We start from the raw sequence: 17757 nt of genomic DNA on the forward strand, positions 1-17757 counted from the left end.
TGTGTGTGAGTGCACACACCTGTGTGCCCGCATGCACGTGTGTGTGTGTGCTGCGGGAATGGTACTGGAGGAGGGGAGCTGAGTGTATTTGCTTACACAGCCAAACTTTCTGCCTGTTCCTCTGGAGATCTCCAAACCTCCGTGTCTCTGTAACTGAAGGTCAGGACGGTCTGATCTAAGCTTTTGTTTAGGAAAGCAGCGGCAGGGGCGGAGAGGCGGGGTTGGAGTCGAACAGATCTGGGATGGCTCTTGTTTACTGTGTAACCTTGGCATGTCTCATCTCTCTGGGGCTTTTGCCACCTCTGGTGGACCCTGATCCTCAACAGCAGGGACGTGCTGACCGCCCACGGGACGTGAGGTGAGCAGCCAGCCTCAGCTCGCAGCTCTTTCTGGTTCTGCCTCCTCCACTGCAGCCGAGTGCCTCTTCTGAGGTCATGCCTCCTCTGGGCAGTCTACGTCCAGCTGTGCAGTGCAGTGGCAGGGAAAGGCCCAGCCGTTTCTGCCTACTGTGGGGCACTCTGACCCGTGCTGCCCACTCCCAGAACCCCCATCAAGGCCTGTGTCCCTGCTGGACTTCCTGTTTGCTTCGGCTTCCTCCCTCTTCCCTTCCCAGGTTGCCCCTTTGTGACTATCTTGCACTTCCAACCTCCATCTCAGCCTCTCCTTACAGAGAACAAAACCCGTGATGGATCAGGATACTAATTTTCACTTCAAGAGATTATTGTGTGGAAGCTAAATAGGATGTTTCTGTAGTATCCAGTGTAGCCTTGAACATGAACAAAGGCAGATAAATATCAGCTACTTGCTCATTCCTTCCTAGAAAAACTGTGGCTCTCAATCCCGTTCCAGGCCAGCATGGGTGTTCGCAGCCTGTGCCCTGTCGCAGGGGTTGGAGGGGGAAGTGGCTCTGCAAGTCTGCTGCGGCTGACTCTGGTCTCGCCTGAAGACTCTGGTCCTGCCTGAGGTCTCTGGTGGCAGTTCTGTCCCTGTGAAGTTCATTATCCATGGGTCACGTCGGCCCCATTCAGGGATCCTCGCCGAGAAGAAATTGGGCATGCAAATACTCTTTCATCATAATCGCCATGTATCCACGGGGTAATTCATAAAAGAGCAGGGAATATATTGAAATTCAATATTGTTTTAGTCCAAATCAATATTAATAATTGTTTGCATTTTTAAAGTGCAATTTGCAATTGAAAAATGCACAAAGATCAACCATTAGTTGCTAACACATCAAATTTTCCTATTAAAGGCATAGTCTCTTAACTTTAAAATGTTTCTTATACAACAGGGGATGGTGTTGATCCATGAAAATGCTTATCTATTATTTACGTGCACAACATCAGAATTTGCTCCCATTGTTTGTGAGCTGAAAGACCAGTAACTTTTAAGCGCTTGCCTTTTTTTTTTTTTTTTCAAATGAAACTTTTTGTTTTGAGACAATTACCTATAGGCTCATAGAACTGTAAGAAGTGATGCAGAGAAATCTCCTGTGTGCTTTCAATTGTTGACCTAATGGTAACAGCAGCCAAAACTGTCATCCAAGACCACAGCCAGGACATGGACGCTGAGGGATTCAGAGGGCGTCTCCACCACCACGGATCCCTCCCAGTGCCCTTTCAAACAAAGATGGTGGCTGTGGCTTCAGTGGGATCGGTGTCCTCTTGGTGAGATTTCTGCTGAACGTAGTTCACACACAGAGGAACTGGTCCCCTAGGTAGGAAGTAGCCCCAGGCGGGGTTCACCTTGGCCAGGCCTCGAGGAACCTGACCTTGTCCATCAGAAGGAACTTGAGAACGCAGGAGTTTGACACCTGCGCCAGGGCCTTTGATCCTCAAACCAGGACGGAGGCGTCCTGGAGGGAAGCAGCGTGGCAGGGATGGTCTGACTGACCCTGGGACAGCATTCCCAGGGTGTAGAACTCGGGAGGTAGACGCTGGCAGCCTTCCCAAGGCCACGGCACAGCTGTGACCCAGATCTGTGGTGAAGGGCACCTTTGTCGCGGGGCCCAGAGTGGCCATGCGTGAGTGAAGTCCACAAGGTAGTACTTTTTTTTTTTTTCTGTTTCCCAATACATTCTTCTCACGCTGGAGCTGCAAGGGACTTGGGAACTGAGCTACAGCATACAATCTGGACAAGAACCAGTTCCAAGAGACAGAAATCAAGTCCTGAGACTCACACGGCTCAGCGGGAGGGAAGCCAGGCCCAGGCCCTCGGCCGTCCACGCAGGGTCTGGTGTCTGTCTTGTGACATCCACTGCTTTGCTCAGGCCGCCTTCGTTGATTTGTTTTGTTGTAGTTAAATATACTTCCCATAGAATGTATCACCATAACGATTTCTAGGCGTCCAGTCCATGGCAGTAAGTGCATCCCCGCTGTTATGCCACCGACCCCCATCCGTCTGCAGGCCTGGCTCTGCTCCCGATTCCCGCTGGCCGATGTTGCATAGTCCGGGAAGCAGCAGGTGATGGCTCCCGTAACTGGGCTTCTGCCACCCATGTGGGAAACCTGGGTTCTGGTCCAGGTTCTGGCTCTGCTCACACTGAGCCCTGGCTTTTGCAGGTGGGAGGGGCGTAAACCAGCAGATGTGCACTCTGGATGTGAGCTCTCGATATCTGTCTTTGTCTGTATCTCTCAAATAAATAAAAAATATCAAAGTTTGTGGGAAACCCATGCTATGAAAAGATCACGCATGGACTTCACTTTTATTTGAACCAAAATTCACTTCATTTAATTCCATTTTCTATGAAGTTTGGAAGTCCCCTCGTGTTTGCTTGTGCAAGTATCATGCCTGTGTATATGCATCTGCATACGGGGCTAGCATCCACTTTTTTTTTTTTTTTTGACAGGCAGAGTGGACAGTGAGAGAGAGGGACAGAGAGAAAGGTCTTCCTTTTTACCGTTGGTTCACCCTCCAATGGCCGCCACGGCCGGCGCGCTGCGGCTGGCGCACCGCGCTGATCCGATGGCAGGAGCCAGGTGCTTCTCCTGGTCTCCTATGGGGTGCAGGGCCCAAGGACTTGGGCCATCCTCCACTACACTCCCTGGCCACAGCAGAGAGCTGGCCTGGAAGAGGGGCAACCGGGACAGAATCCGGCGCCCCGACCAGGACTAGAACCCTATGTGCCGGTGCCGCAAGGCTGAGGATTAGCCTAGTGAGCCGCTGCGCCAGCTAGCATCCACGTTTATCTTTAGAGGTATGTTAGTGGGGTTAAAGCCGCAACCTGCAGCACCAGCATCCCATATGGGTGCCAGTACATGTCGCAGCTGCTCCACTTCTGATCCAGCTCTCTGCTGTGGCCTGGGAAAGCAGCACAAGATGGACCAAGTCCTTGGGCCCCTGCATCCACGTGGGAGACCCGAAAGAAGCTTCTGACTTCAGATCAGCCCAGCTCTGGCCGTTGTGGCCATTTGGGGAGTGAACCAGCGGATGGAAGACCTCTCTCTCTCTCTCTCTCTCTCTGGCTCTACTTTTGTCTGTAACTCTTTCAAATAAATAAAATAAATATTAAAAAGAAAAGTATGTTAGTCTCCAGCCCTGCAACCTGCAGTCTGTTGTGCCCTGACGGAGGGCGTGGCTCGGGTGCCTCGGAGTCCCGGGAGGGAGGGAGGAGCATCACTTCCTCGCCTCCTCTGTTCTCAGGGGATTCAGTTACTTGCGGTCCTGATTCCAACCTCGATTTGATCAAAACAAACCTGCAGCTCCCTGAAACATAAGTGACCTTTTAAAAATTCCAGGTCCGTGGAGTGCCTCCCTCCAGTCGGCCCCCCTCCCACATGCATCAGTCATTATTGATCCCCGCGGCTGTGGCTGTGCCAGGCACCGTGCTGAGTGCCAGGAATGCAGAGAGGAGGCGAGGCTGCCACCCAGTAGGGGAGGGGCGGGGCCCAGGTGCCCGCGCTTGCGGCTTCGGCTTCGGGATGATGAGTGGACCCTGCAGACTCAGCCGCAGCAGGGGGAGAGGAGGGACTCAGCCTCTACCTGCAGAATTACTCATCCCTACCCTGCACCACTTCAATGCTGAGAAGTCCTGGGCAGAGGTGGCATCCGAGGTGCGATTCTAGTCCTAACAGGGGAGGGGGCCTGTGGCTCTTGGGGCCCTCTGGCCAGGGCAGCGTGTCTGCAGGCCCTCTTGGCCTCCACTCAGCCCCTCTCTGTGTTCAGGATGGTGGGAGGCTGGGCTGCAGTGTTGCTAGGGAGGCAGGGCCTCAGGACCAGAGGGGTCTGATATGCACCTTGACTTCCACCCTCAGACGGATGCCCTTTCTGCTTGCTGCAGTCGGTCTAGGGGGCTCTCCAAGGGAGCCCTGCCTTGTAACAGGGGAGTGGATGGTGGGGGACTTGCCTCCCCTTCTCCAAGGAGTGGGGTACAGCTGCGCTCCCGTCCCCACCCCCAACCCCAGCCCCAGCAGTCAGGGTGGGGCAGGAGCAGACCTGATCTTGCATCTCCGAGTCTGAACTCTTGGGGCCATCCATCAGCCTCAGAGAGCATTGCAACTTTATGCCTACGCATAAAAGCTGGAGGGACTCGTCCTGGAGTTCGCCGCCGCCGCCGTTAGAGCGGTTTTAATTAGCTGCAGGATTTTAATGAGCTGAAATCGAGAAGCGCCCGTCTCCGAAGTCAGCCAGAGCGGCACACAGGGAAGAGAAGTAGTCTGAGAAAACAGATGGAGGTGGTGCTCTCCGGGGACTGGGCTGTGCGCTCCGCCCGGCGAGGAGCAGATGATGCGGCGGCCAGGGGTCAGCCGCCAGTGCCCGGCCGCCGGGGCCCCTGTGCGCCGCGGCAGAAGGCACGGTGCCGGATTCAAGGTGACGGCAGTGCCTGGCTCTGTTCTCCTCAAGTTGCCATAGCAGCCTCTCTCCCGGCTGCTTCTCCCGGAGCCCTCAGCTGGGAGGGACGTCATTGTTCACTCCTGCCCGTGCGAGGAGACAGGCAGACGGGGAACTTTCCCAGGCCCGGGGCCCGCTGACCACGTGGCTGCGCCCAGGTTGCTGCCTGGAGTAGGGCACGGGAGCAGAGGGTCCCTTGGGTGCTTGGGGGCACGTCCAGGCCTTGGAGCAGCCGCAACCCAGCTGTCCTTGGAGCCATCCGTGCGTCCGTCCGTCTGCCTGCCCGCCGGCCGGTCGCCACTGGAGGTGCGTGTGTTTTGGCTGAATTCCCGAGTCCTTGCTTGTGCCCCGAAATCAATTTCCCCAAAGAGACACATTTTTAAATCAAATAAATAAGGAAATAGGAGGACTTCCTGGCCTTGCCCTGGGCCCCAGGAGGTGTTTACAAGATTAATTGGATTTTTTTTTTTTAAGTGAAAATTGGTGACGCCATTCAGGCCTCGGGGAGCGAGGCTGTTGGGAAGACTGGGAATGACGGGGAGGCCGGGAGCTCCTGTGAGCTCAGTGAGCCTCCTTGTTTTTCTTGCATGAGCCCTGCCCCCAGTTATGTGAATTTCTGGTTGTCTGTGGGTCTTGGAACGGACGGGGAGGGGAGGGTCCTTGTTGTGGGCGCTGAGTGTGACGCTTTGCGCAGTGGTGTGTGGTCTCAGTGGGGGCCCAGGCTTGTGGATGTATTTTCAGGGCCCCAGGGGAAGCCAGACCCCATCTGGTGACAGGTTAGAGTCCACCTCCCAGGCATCCCCTCAGCTCCCCAGAGAGGGAGGCAGATGGCCTTGGAACCCCGCGACCTTGACATGTGACTTTGAAGATAAGGACCCTCGGGGGACACTGGGGAGCAGAAGTGGACGCACTCCGGAGTGTCCAGTGGACTGTTGCTGACTGTTGCCCCCATCTTGGGGGCGGGAGCTTGCTGTGGAATCCGTGGGGCATGAAGACTCAGCCACGTTGCAAGTGTCACCCAGGAGGGCCGGTTAGTGGAATCTGTGATCCCCGAATTTTTCTGGAGCCGAGTTAGCTGCTCAGATGGTCCTTAGTGAGAGGGAGCCCGGCGGGAAAGGCAGGGTCTGGAGCTCAAAGGCTGGGGAGGGCGGAGGCACGTGCAGCTCCTACGCCAGCCTCCCTGGGTGTGCACCGGGCTCCATTGCTGTCTTGGGAGCCCATAGAGAAGACGGCCTTGGAAAAGGAGAAACACACGCAGCTGATGTTCCAGGGCAAGGTCAGCCGGAGTCGTCTTCTCTGCCAGCCTTGGGGGCGGGGATTGGCCTCATCCTAGCTCTGTGTGGTGGGCATGGCGGCCACAGGCTACCGGGAACCCCCTCAGTCTGACAGCGAAGTCTGTTATGGCTTGAGCAGCAACCACGTGACAGACTGGGGACAGGGAACCCCCAGGCTCCTCTGTGGCCTCTGCCACAGCACCAGCTACCGAACAGAACTGGGGTGATGACCACACATGCTCCCAAGTTCCCTTTGTCCATCTAAGAGTCCCTGGGCCAGTACTGGGGAGCCCTTCCTTAGCCACTTTGCTGGGATGCTCTGCGCACTAGCCTCGAGCTTGTCCGTCCTTCTCTCCTTCGCTCCCTCCTTGTACAGTGAGTGTCTCGATGTCGGAGGCTGCTTGCACAGGTTGAACTCCTGGGGTCTGACTCAGGACGCCCCTGTGAAGTAAGCCCCCACCGTAGTTGGCATAATCAGGGGCTGGTGACAGCCTCTTTACAGCTGGTGGCCGTCAGCTGTGTGTGTGCACATGTATGCAGCTGTGTTCATGTATGTGTATATTCATGTGTGCATGTGTGTACACATGTTGTTGTATTAATGTGTGTGCATGTGTATTCATGTGTGTAGGCGTGTGCATTGTATATTCATGCATGTATGCACATGTGCGTGTGTACACACACGTGTGTTCACACATATGTATTTATGTGTGTTGCATATTGCATGTGCATTGCATTGCATGGCATGTGTGTATTGCAAGCATTGTGTGCATGGGTGTGCATGTATTCATGTGGGGGGTGCGTGTGTGAACCTGCCCAGTAGCAGCTGCTGCTCCGGAGAGGCCTGGTCCTCACTGCACCTGTGTGTGATGTCATTTCCACTCTTCTAACTCCTTTCTGTGACTGCCAGGCATCCCAGGGGTTTCAACCCATTGTTGGTGGGGGACTGAGTGAGGGTCAGAGAGACCAACTCCCCTGCCCCGTGTCGCCCGTCTTTCCCCAGGAGCTGGATCGAGGCAGCAGCTCATGGCCCAGACCCTGCACACAGGGCCCTGGAGAGGGGCTCACTGACAGTGGCCCTGCCCGGCAAGGAGACCCCAAGGCTATGCCGCTGCAGGCCCATAAGCCAGCCCCGCCCGGGCAGCCACAGAGGGAAAGGCCCCAGCCCCACACAGGGAGCTCTCAAGGACACGTGGCTGTCCATTTACATTCACTGCAAGCAGGGCCGGGGTGGCCCTGGTTGACGGCGGAAGGCAGCGGTGTTTCTTGGTGACAGGGGCCAGCGGAAAGCCGGGATCCGCCTCCAGAGCGGAGAGAGCCCAGCTGGTGCTGCCTTCTGCACATAAAAGCCAAGGAGGTCGTGGGAACCACCTGCCCGGCACAGTCCAGGGAGCCCACCGCCAAGCGCACAGAGGCCCGAGGCAGGTTAATTAAAGTTAACTGAGTGAAAAAATAATTACAGAGACTGCAGAGGGGAGAAACCCAAACCTGCAATTTACACTCCGCGGCCCCTGAGCTTTGCTGCGCGGCGAGCCGGTCCCAGGCGGGGGAGGGGCGGCTCTCCTCCTCCTGCTGGACACAGGGAGATAATCAGAGGGGCTGTGGCCAAGGGAACATCCTGGTGCATGCGGCGAGCCGGCCACCACCTACCTGTGGTTTCAGAGCCGCTGGGACCTGCCCCTGCCCCTCCTCCCCCGGCACTGCCCTGTGCCAGGGTGAGGAAGCTGTGGCAGGCTCCTTGGGTAGAGGAGGTGGGTATTTTCCTAGACCTGGGCCAGCAGGGCCAGGTGACGGGGAGGGGAGGTGCCCAGACACCTGCTGCCTGTTGTAGAGCCCTCCTTGCCACCTGCTACCTGCTGCACCCACGTTTATCCCACTTCAGGCACGTGGCCTTGGGGTGCTTCCGTGTTGATCCACAGCCCTGCCCAGGGGGGCTGCTGGTTGGAATTTGGGATATTGAGCATTCCTTCCTCCGCCCTGTGGGAGGAACCAGGGTGAGGGCAAGTCACGTGGACACGCCCTGAGTGCGCCACGACCAGAGCAGCAAGTGTCCATCAGCAGGGGCCAGAGTGATGTCAGTGCCCAGCCTCTGAGCCTCCACGCCTGGCATCCACGAGACGCCGGGCCCACCTGTCCTGTGTCAGCTCCTGGCCAAGGACTGGGGAATCAGGGACAACCCTGGACTGGCCAGAGCTTCAGCGATGATTCCGTAGGCCTCGGTCGCCACCTGCCCATCCAGGCTGCCAGGGAGGAGAGCTGTGCCTGGTGGTGGGGGCACCGGTCTGTGCCTGAACATCCTCTGTGTTTGGAAGCTTCTCAAAACCTCCTGCTCAGCCTGCGCCGCTGCTCTCTAGGCTAATCCTCCGCCTGCCGCGCCGGCACCCCGGGTTCTAGTCCCGGTTGGGGTGCCGGATTCTGTCCCAGTTGCTCCTCTTCCAGGCCAGCTCTCTGCTGTGGCCCAGGAAGGCAGTGGAGGATGGCCCAAGTGCTTGGGCCCTGCACCCCATGGGAGACCAGGAAAAGCACCTGGCTCCTGGCTTTGGATCAGTGCAGTGCGCTGGCCGCAGCGGCCGTTGGGGGCGTGAACCAACAGAAAAAGGAAGACCTTTCTCTCTGTCTCTCTCTCTCTCACTGTCTAAAAAAAATAAAAACAAAAACAAAAAAACCTCCTGCTCAATGGAGACCATGTCCCCAGCACACTACAGTGAGGAGTCGGGTGGGTGCAGATCCAAGGGCGTCCCTATCTGCCTGGCCAGTTGCTGGGGACAGGGGCCTAGATTCTGGCCTGTACCCAGATCCCTGTCCAGGGAGCCATGTGTTTGCCCAGAAGCTCAGGGATACTGGGCAGTGTGGGAGCATGGCGGCTGGTCACTGACTTGGGGATGGCGTATCTCAGGGCTCCCGACTGGACACACGCAGGCAGGGGCCAGAGCCTGTCTCTCCCTGTGGTTCTGCTGGGATGCCGGGGACCCGAGGGAGAAGTTAGTGTCCCGGCCACAGATTGCACTGGGACTTCCTTCAGCCTCCCTAGACTTGGAAAGGTGGCAGAGACGCCTGAGTATGTTCTGGAGGGGCCTAGAGATTCCTGGGGTTACCGTGGGGAGGGGGCTTCAACCCGCCCACATGCTCTGACCCTTACTCATCCTCTGCCCTGCAGCCCTCGGCCTGATGGATGCTTGGTGTGGACGATGAGGGAAGAAGGCACCTCCCGCACCCCAGAGGTGACCCCGGCGTGTGCCCCGGATGACCCCGCGACCCAGCACCATGCGGCTGGCCTGCATGTTCTCGTCCATCCTGCTGTTCGGAGCTGCAGGCCTCCTGCTCTTTGTCAGCCTGCAGGACCCCACGGAGCTCGCGCCCCAGCAGGCGCCAGGTGAGTCCTTGCACTTGACCCTGCGGAAGCTGGCTCCCAGCCTGCCCACCCAAGGTGCAGGCCTCCACGGCTGCCCTGGCCTGCTGGGTCTGGGGGAGGAGACCCCCAGCAGGAGGAGCAAGGGTCCTGACCTCCCTGTGCCAGGCCTCAGTATCAATATGGCAAAGCTGTGTCTAGTGTCAGGCCACCCGTGCCGGGGCTCTGACCTCTGACCTGCAGCCAGCGCATAGCAGCAGGTGACCCTCTGAAGAATGATGACCACGCTGCCCATCTGTCCAGGAAGTGGTTGCCTCTAAGGAGGAGTCTGCCAGCTTTCGGGCCCTCTTCCACATTGTGTGGGACATCAGAGGGGGAACAGTTTCTCCCCGAGCCTGCGTCTCTAGGGGAGACTCAGTCTCCCTGCCCAGTCCTGGGGACCCCTTGAATCTAGACCCTGTAGCTTGCACACAGTGGTACCTCCTGGGCACTTCCTGGCTTTGTGGGGCCAGGCCTGCTCCTATCGGCACCTGCCTCTTGCTCAGAGAGGAAAGGAAAGCAGGGTTTCCAGGCACCGGCACCCACGAGTCTCAGCAGTAGGCCCTGGTAGGGGAGGTTCCCCTGACCCCCCACTCACAGTCCACATGCCCTGGGGCCTGCGTATGCTCATGCCCACCCAGAGACACCCCTTCCCATCCAAGCACACACACACACACACACACACACACACGCCCTCCCCGGCTCACTGTGACCCAGACACAGGAGGGATAGTCGTGAGGGACAGATGAGAGTGAAAGAGCAAGGGGATGGGGCGCACAGCCTAGGGGTGCCTGCCCTCGGGCAGACGTGAGGGTCCCCAGGCTGCAGCCGCCTCCCCAAGCCACACCCAGGGCTCTCACTGGCTCACTCTCTCAGCCGAGCTGCACCTGCTCCTCTGCAGGTCCTCGCCTCCTGGTTTTCCCTCTGCACACAGGAGGCCTTAAGCACGGGCTGAGGGCCTGGGCCCCGGGAGGGGAGGGGAGGGGAGGCCAGAGCCCGGCCCAGGCCTGGCAGCTGCTGCCAGAGGCCCTGTGTGGGGGAGGCTATGAGTTGTTTCTTGCATCACAGAGGGTGAGTGAGAGGCGGCCACAGCCAGGCGCCCCTGGGAGGTGGCGGACGAGTCATCGGTGCTGACGCACGCCTGGCCAGACCCCCATGGCTGACGGCTGGTGGAAGCAGGTTTGGCTGCTCCTGTCCTCCTGAAGCAGCCCGTGCACATGACCAAGCTGACCGCCCTGTGGGGACTTTGCAGCCTCTTAGGAGCCTAGAATAGCCGATGACAACGCAGCGGCAGAGCAGGGCCCTGGAGCAGTATCCTCTCTGCTCCTGTGTTGTCTGTGCAAGGGCACTCAGACCCTGCTTGGGGTGAACAGCGCCGCGTGTCCTTGGTGCATGCCTGGGGGTGGGACACACACACACACAGGGGCAGGGAGTCCAGCTGTCCGGTGTCTGCGTTCTGGGGGAGGAGCCTTGGCTTGAGTGTGGTCTGTTGTGTGTCCCTGGCACGGCCGTCATGAGCCATCATCGGTACCCTCCAGGGCCCAAGCTCTGTGTTCCCGTGGTTGCTGGCTTGAGGGCCACAGCCAGCTGGCAAAGCAGAGAACTTGCTTCTGCAAGCGGTGAACTCATGCTCTTCACGCAAAGCAGCATTGTCCTGCACAGCTGCCCAAGTGCACGTGTGTGCGGGTTCCAGGTGGGCTGGGGACTCTCGGGCCAGCTGGGGTTTCCGGGGCGGGGCTCAGAGCCTCTGGCTGGCAGGGTGTGTAGAATGGTATGAAGCTGAGGTAAGAGTCTCTGCAGCTGGCCGGCCCCGGCAGGAGCAGGTGTAGGTCTTGAGGCCCGTTCTTTCCAACCAGGCAGGCAGCAGGACCACCCCGGCCGCGAGTCAGGTGAAGGGCAACCTTGAGGTTCTATGCGTCCCTCACCAAATACAGTCATAAAACTTTAAGTAATGCTTACGTTACTTTCCCTGAGCAAAGCGCCCCTGACACAGGCTGTTTGTGTTGATTTGTTACTATTCATTTATTCTTCCCCTGTACTTCTCACAGCCGCCTAATTGTGATTCGGTACTGAGAAAGCAATATCAAAGTAATTTTCCACAACATTAGTTACAATTTTCTTCTGATCTTTGGAGTGAAACAATCCCATCCTGTTGGCTTCTCTGAGCATATAAACCTTGATTACATTTATCTGTTGGAAACCAGTGCTTACAAAGCGTCTCTGTCCGGTTGCATGGCTGAGTGGCCCCAGGGGCTGCTGGCATGCTGTTCCCCGTGGACTTCTGTCCACGGCAAGTGTGGATGCAAGCCAGGCCACTGGACGGGAAAGGCCGCACAGTGGCTTAAACTTTCTGGGAGACGTGAGTTCTCTGTGGTGGCCCCACAAAGGCGGGAGGCAGCGGGTGGGCAGGTGGAAATGCAGGAGCAAGTCGAAGAAGGCGGCAGAAGTTCTCTGTTGCTCGGGCTGCCCCCAGCATCTGGCATTTTGCACGTCCTGCCCATGCAGCTACTGGGTGTCAACAGCACCTGAGTTTCTCCTGGACCTGCCAGCCAGCTTCACCTGCCCTTGCATAAGAGGGGGTCTTGTGGGGTTGCCCACTTTTGGAAACCAACCACATTCAAAATAAAACCTTGCAGGGTGGGCACTTGGCCGGTGGTTTAGTTGCTGCTGGGGACATCCATGCCTCACTGCAGAATGCCTGGTGTAAGTCCTGGTTGCTCCCTGCTAATGCACACCCTGGGAGGCAGCAGGTGACGGCTCAAGTGCTTGGTTTCCTGCCGCCCATGTGGGAGATTCAGCTGGAGCTCCCAGGCTCCTGACTGTTTTGGGTTTTGGGTGAATAGACCATCAGTTGGACAATCTCTCTGTCTGTCTCGCTGTCTTCTTGCGTTTCAAGTAGAATGAAAACAAATAATCCTTTTTAAAAATGCTTTACTATATTTTAAGTCAGACTTTTCAAGACAGGAATGAGCTGTCCAGCTACCTGCATGCTAAGATCAGATTTTCCCGTGTTGTCGCAGAACTGACCTCTCCTGTTACAATTATCTTCCAGTGCTCAGCAAGCGTGGTCAGGGTCTAAGGCCAGGACATCTGCCCTCTGGAAACTCACTTCTTATCCAAGGACGTGAGACTCAGTATCCAGGTCAGAAATGGGGAAAACAAACGCTAGCTCTGGGCAGACTGAGTGGGGGGCGCACCCTTCCCTGGGAACTGATTCTCGAGGGGCGTTTGATTCTAAACAGCCAGAGTGGATTAGACTCACGCAGCCAAGCCCGTGCCCCTGACTCCATCTGCATCCCCTGTCCACTTGCCTCCTTCTCTCTGATTCTGAAGCCAATCTCAGATATCAGATCAGTCCAGCCATCAGCATCTCAGTGTGGCTCTCAGATAAAAGATAAGAACTCTTTTTAAAGGTTTCCACTAAACCAGTGCCTTAATAGCAAATTGATGTCATCAACTATCCAGTTAGTGTTCAAATTTTTTTCTTTCTTTCTTTCTTTCTTTTTTGAAAGGTAGAGTTGCAGGGACTGGCGCTGTGGTGCAGCAGGTTAATGCCCTGGCCTGAAGCGCTGGCATCCCATATGGGCGCCAGTTCTAGTCCCGGATGCTCCTCTTCTGATCCAGCTCTCTGCGATGGCCTGGGAAAGCAGTAGAAGATGGCCCAAGTCCTTGGGCCCCTGTACCTGCATGGGAGACCTGGAAGAAGCTCCTGGCTTTAAAAAAAAAAAAAAAAAAAAAAAAGGTAGAGTGGCAGAAAGAGAGGAAGAGAGAAAGAAAGTGGGGAGGGAGAGATATTGATCTTTTTTAAAAAAAAAAAGATTTATTTTATTTATTTGAAAGACAGAGTTAAAGAGAGAGGTAGAAACACAGAGAGAGGTCTTGCATCCACTGGTTCACTCCCCAGATGGCTGCAACAGCCAGAGCTGCGCTGATCCGAAGCCAGGAGCCAAGAGCTTCTTCTGGGTCTCCCACATGGGTGCAGGGGCCCAAGGACTTGGGCCATCTTCTACTGCTATCCCAGGCCATAGCAGAGAGCTGGATCGGAAGAGGAATAACCGGGACTAGAACCGGCACCCATATAGGATGCTGGCACTTCAGGTCAGGGCATAACCCGCTGCACCACAGCGCCGGCCCCAAGATATTGATCTTCATCTGCTGGTTCACATCCCAAATGGCCGAAACCGCCAGTGCTGGGCCAGGCTGAAGCCAGGAGCTTCATCCGGGTCTCCCACGTGGGTGGCAGGTGCCCAAGCACTTAGGCTATCTTCTGCTGCTTTTCTCAGTACATTAGCAGGGCAGTGGGGCAGCCGGGACTAGAGACGGTGCTGCCAGGGTCAACGCCGGCCCCAGGGTTCAAATTTCTAGTCATTGCACCACTGTGAGCACCTTCGTTCTGCTTGGTTGTCCGGTATCCAGGTAAACCCACGCATCGCGGTTGGTTGGTGAGTTTTTTATGTCTCTCTCAATCTGTGAGCTTCCCTCTCCTTTCTTATTTCTCTGAGGCTTGCTTAGGGGTGGAAGCTGGGCTGTGGGTCCTCTAGCATTTCCCACAGTTGGGGTTCTGCTGTCTGTGCCTGTTTGGAGACTTTCTCGGCAGTTTCTGTTTGTTCCCGACTCGCTAGGTAAATCTTGCACCTTAGTCACGTGCACATCCGAGGTTTTCTTCTCTTCTGGCAAGAATCCAGGCGCGAGTCGTGTCCCGTCGGGAGGCTCACGTCTGCCCGGCTGTCCCGTGATGTCCCTCAGCTGCCATCAGTGCACGTACCTAGGTCCGGCCGTCCCCTAGGGGTTACACAGTGGCCATGCCCTCATTTCACCCTTCCTTCTTCTTTGCTGTAAGTGGAATGGATTTGTTTTAATGGGGCCAGGTGAGTCATTGTCGGTGACCCGTGAAGCCAAAGTGAATGGTGAATTGATCGGTTTATTCGTGGCTATATAAAAAAGGACCTTACAGTACAGATTCTGTTACTAGCACCCTGTTGATAGTTCCCTATTTTTTTTTTTTTTGATATTTTGCTTTCGTGGAGTGAATTTTCTTTAAGTGCCTCTCCTCCCCACCCTCCTCCACGTTTGCTAGCTCTTTGCTCTTTCCTAGAGTTGAAGGGGGGGCGGTTGGCAGCCTGGGTGGACGGCGAAGACTCCTCCTCATACAGACAGAGGGACTGGCTGCCCCGGAGGCTTCTTGGTCCATGGCCTGCCCTGGGGCCTTCCTTGGACAGATGATGAAGATGATGATGAGAAGCAGTGCTGACTGCGCAGTTACCACGTACTGGGACTGGTGCTCTGCACTGTGCACACTTTAACGTGGGCCATTCTTTTTTTTTCTTTTCCCAAAGTGAATTATTTATTTGAAAAAGAGAGAGAGAGAGAGATCTTCCATCTGCTGGTTCACTCCCAAAAGGACTTAGCCAGGCTGAAGCCAGGAACCAAGAACTTCATCCGGGTCTCTCATGTAGGGGGCAGGCCCCTAAGCAATTGGCCATCTTCTGCTGCTTTCTTTCTTTCTTTTTTAAGATTTATTTTATTTATTTTAAAGACAGAGTTACAGAGAGAGAGCGAGAGAGAGGTCTTCCATCCACTGGTTCACTCCCCAATTGGCCGCAACGGCTGGAGCTGTGCCAATCCAAAGCCAGGAGCTTCTTCCGGGTCTCCCACGTGGGTGCAGGGGCCCGCCAACTTGGGCCATCTTCTACTGCTTTCCCAGGCCATAGCAGAGAGCTGGATCAGAAGTGGAGCAGCCAGGACTCGAACCAGAGCCCATACAGGATGAGGGCGCAGCAGGCCAGGTCTTTAAACCACTGCGCCGCTGCCCATTAGCAGGGAGCTGGGTCAGAAGCGGAGTAGCCGGGACTCAAACCAGCACTCTGATGTGGGATGATGTCACTCGCTGTGCCACAACGCTGGCCCTTGTGTCACTCTTGGATTTCTGTTTACAGACAAAGTGCCCAGCATCCCTGGGGCGACGCAGAAGCAAATACCAATCCCAGCAGCCACTCTGCAGCCCTCACTGTGTGCCTGGCACTGTCACGAGCCCTTGACATGTACTTACTACTCAAGCCTTAAAACCCCCATGAGTTCATTACCAGTGTACCATTTGTCAGATGTAACTACTGAGGCCGGGGAGGTTGAGGACCATGCCCAAAGCCACAGCTTCCGGGCCTCTGAGCTGGGATGTGCCCTCAGGCAGCTGCCTGGGACTGCACCATCCTGTCTGCCTGGCACTCACGGCATTGGCACTGCCAGGCCTGGACCAGAGCCCGGGTTGAGAGAACGGCGTGGATAAAGGTTGGGGGAGGCAGGAGAAGGTGCGGCACGTGGAGAAGCCCGAGTGGATTGGGGGCTGGACTGCGACCCACAGATCTGAACTCACGGCCGCGGACACAGCCAGGCCTAGGCTCAGCAGGCCCTTGGGGCCTGGCAGAGGAGCCAGCCTGTGCCCTGGGGAGCGGGGGAGTCTGCAGAAGCACCTGCGGGCGGCCCCGGGTCGTGCAGCTGTGACCGGGGAGCAGTGGGGAGAGACAAATGCAGGGAGACCAGCTGGGGGCCCTGAGTGATGCAGAAGACATGACCGGGCCCAGGGAAGTGGGAGATGGGTGGATTCAGGCCACCTAGGGGCCAGGTGCAGAGTTGGTGGCCTTGTGGGTGGGAGGGTGAGGCGGGTGACAAGGGCAGTGGTCTTGGCTCGGAAGGACCCTGGGGTTGCAGGCTGTGACAGATGGAGCTCAGGGTGCCATCCATCAGGGCAGATCTTCCAGGTGGGGAGGGGTCCAGGCAGGGGCCGGAGACCATCCCACCCATGCAGGGCTTACAGTGCCTGAGATGCTCATGTGTGGGTATGTGGGGCTGCCCTGTAACCCCTCCTCCACCTGCAGAGCAGGGGACCAGGTGAGAGAAGCGGGAGGTCCCTGCCCCACCCTCCCCTGCACCTGTGGGCGGGGTGGGGGGAGGGGCTGTTGGAGACCCTTGCCTGCCAGAGGGGCTGGCGTCTCTGTGGACTTGTGTCTGCTGCATGCTACCAGGCCAGGCAGCCAGAGCCTGCGCTGGAAGCTGGCCATAATGGATGCTGGGGTTGAGAATCAGGCTTCTAGGCCAGCGCCGTGGCTCAATGGGCTAATCCTACGCCTTGCGGCGCCGGCACACCAGATTCTAGTCCCGGTCGGGGTGCCGGATTCTGTCCCGGTTGCCCCTCTTCCAGGCCAGCTCTCTGCTATGGCCCGGGAATGCAGTGGAGGATGGCCCAAGTGCTTGGGCCCTGCACCCCATGGGAGACCAGGAGAAGCACCTGGCTCCTGCCTTCGGATCAGCGGCCGCGGCAGCCATTGGAGGGTGAACCAACGGCAAAAGGAAGACCTTTCTCTCTGTCTCTCTCTCTCACTGTCCACCCTGCCTGTCAAAAAAAAAAAAAAAAAAAAAGAATCAGGCTTCTGCCCAGAGAGGCTGCCCTTGTCCTGCGCTGGAGCCGCCACACCTGGGCTGCAGGTCTTGTGCACAGGTGGAAGAGACCCTGCAGGCCCCCGCTCAGCTGTACTGGGGAGGAGGGGGCGGACGGGCAGAGGAAGAGCAGGAGGAGGACGCCTGGTGGAGTTGAGCTCAGTCTGCAGATTGAGCAGGAGGGAGGCTGCTCGGATCCTTCCCTCCAGGGCTCCCATCTAGGGCAGTGGAGGGGAGACATGGCCCTGCCTTGAGAGGCATCTGGGGAGACACAGAGTTCACCCAGGGGACACTCAGGCTGAGGCAAGCTGTGAGCCCTAGCCTGAGAGGTGAGAGCTGGAAGAGTCAGGAGGGCTTCCTGGAGGAGGGAGCTGTGGGCTGCCTGCTTGCCCTTTTGAGCTGCTGACTTCCAGTAAAAGCAGCTGAGTGGGCTTTGGGGGGGGGTGTCTCCACGCAGACCCTGCTGAGCGTCTGTCCTGCTGTCTCAGAGCCAGACTTGGACAGAGCCTGAGTCCCAGTGCTCCTCGGTCTCGCTGACTTCAGGGCTTCTGTTCTGGTTGTGTGGGTTCCCCATTACCAAGGACACACTGCCTGGCTTGTCCCAGTGCTGAGGGCCACGCTTGTGTGTTACCTACGGCAACTGTCTTTGTCTGGACGTGTCCCCAAAAGCCCTGGGGAGCGAGGCTAGGGCAACAGGGGTCTGCTCGCCCCAGCTACCGCAATGGAGTAAACGGATGTGCAGTGGCCACCCCATAGTGCTCCCTCCCCCAGATGCTGAGCCAGGCTGGCCCTGGGGGCAGGAAAGCCTACTGGCCTTCCTGGAGCCTGGATGGCCCC

General features: G+C 57.1%; 1 protein-coding gene across 4 annotated transcripts in view; it reads left to right on the top strand.

Annotated features, from left to right (window-relative positions):
• The window catches only part of CHST8 (carbohydrate sulfotransferase 8), a 119576-nt gene that overhangs the window by 48244 nt on the left and 53575 nt on the right, over positions 1-17757 (top strand). For 3 of the 4 annotated variants that reach the window (XM_051846727.2, XM_051846728.2, XM_051846730.2), the window contains exon 2: positions 9259-9474. In XM_051846727.2, coding sequence (XP_051702687.2) covers positions 9345-9474 — 130 coding nt within the window. In that variant the 5' untranslated portion in view covers positions 9259-9344. Of the gene's footprint in view, positions 1-5000; positions 5137-9258; positions 9475-17757 lie in introns of those variants that run through there. The other variant, XM_051846729.2, reaches the window with a different exon arrangement.

This window comes from Oryctolagus cuniculus, chromosome 18 (assembly GCF_964237555.1).
Source record: "Oryctolagus cuniculus chromosome 18, mOryCun1.1, whole genome shotgun sequence".
NCBI lineage: Eukaryota > Metazoa > Chordata > Mammalia > Lagomorpha > Leporidae > Oryctolagus > Oryctolagus cuniculus.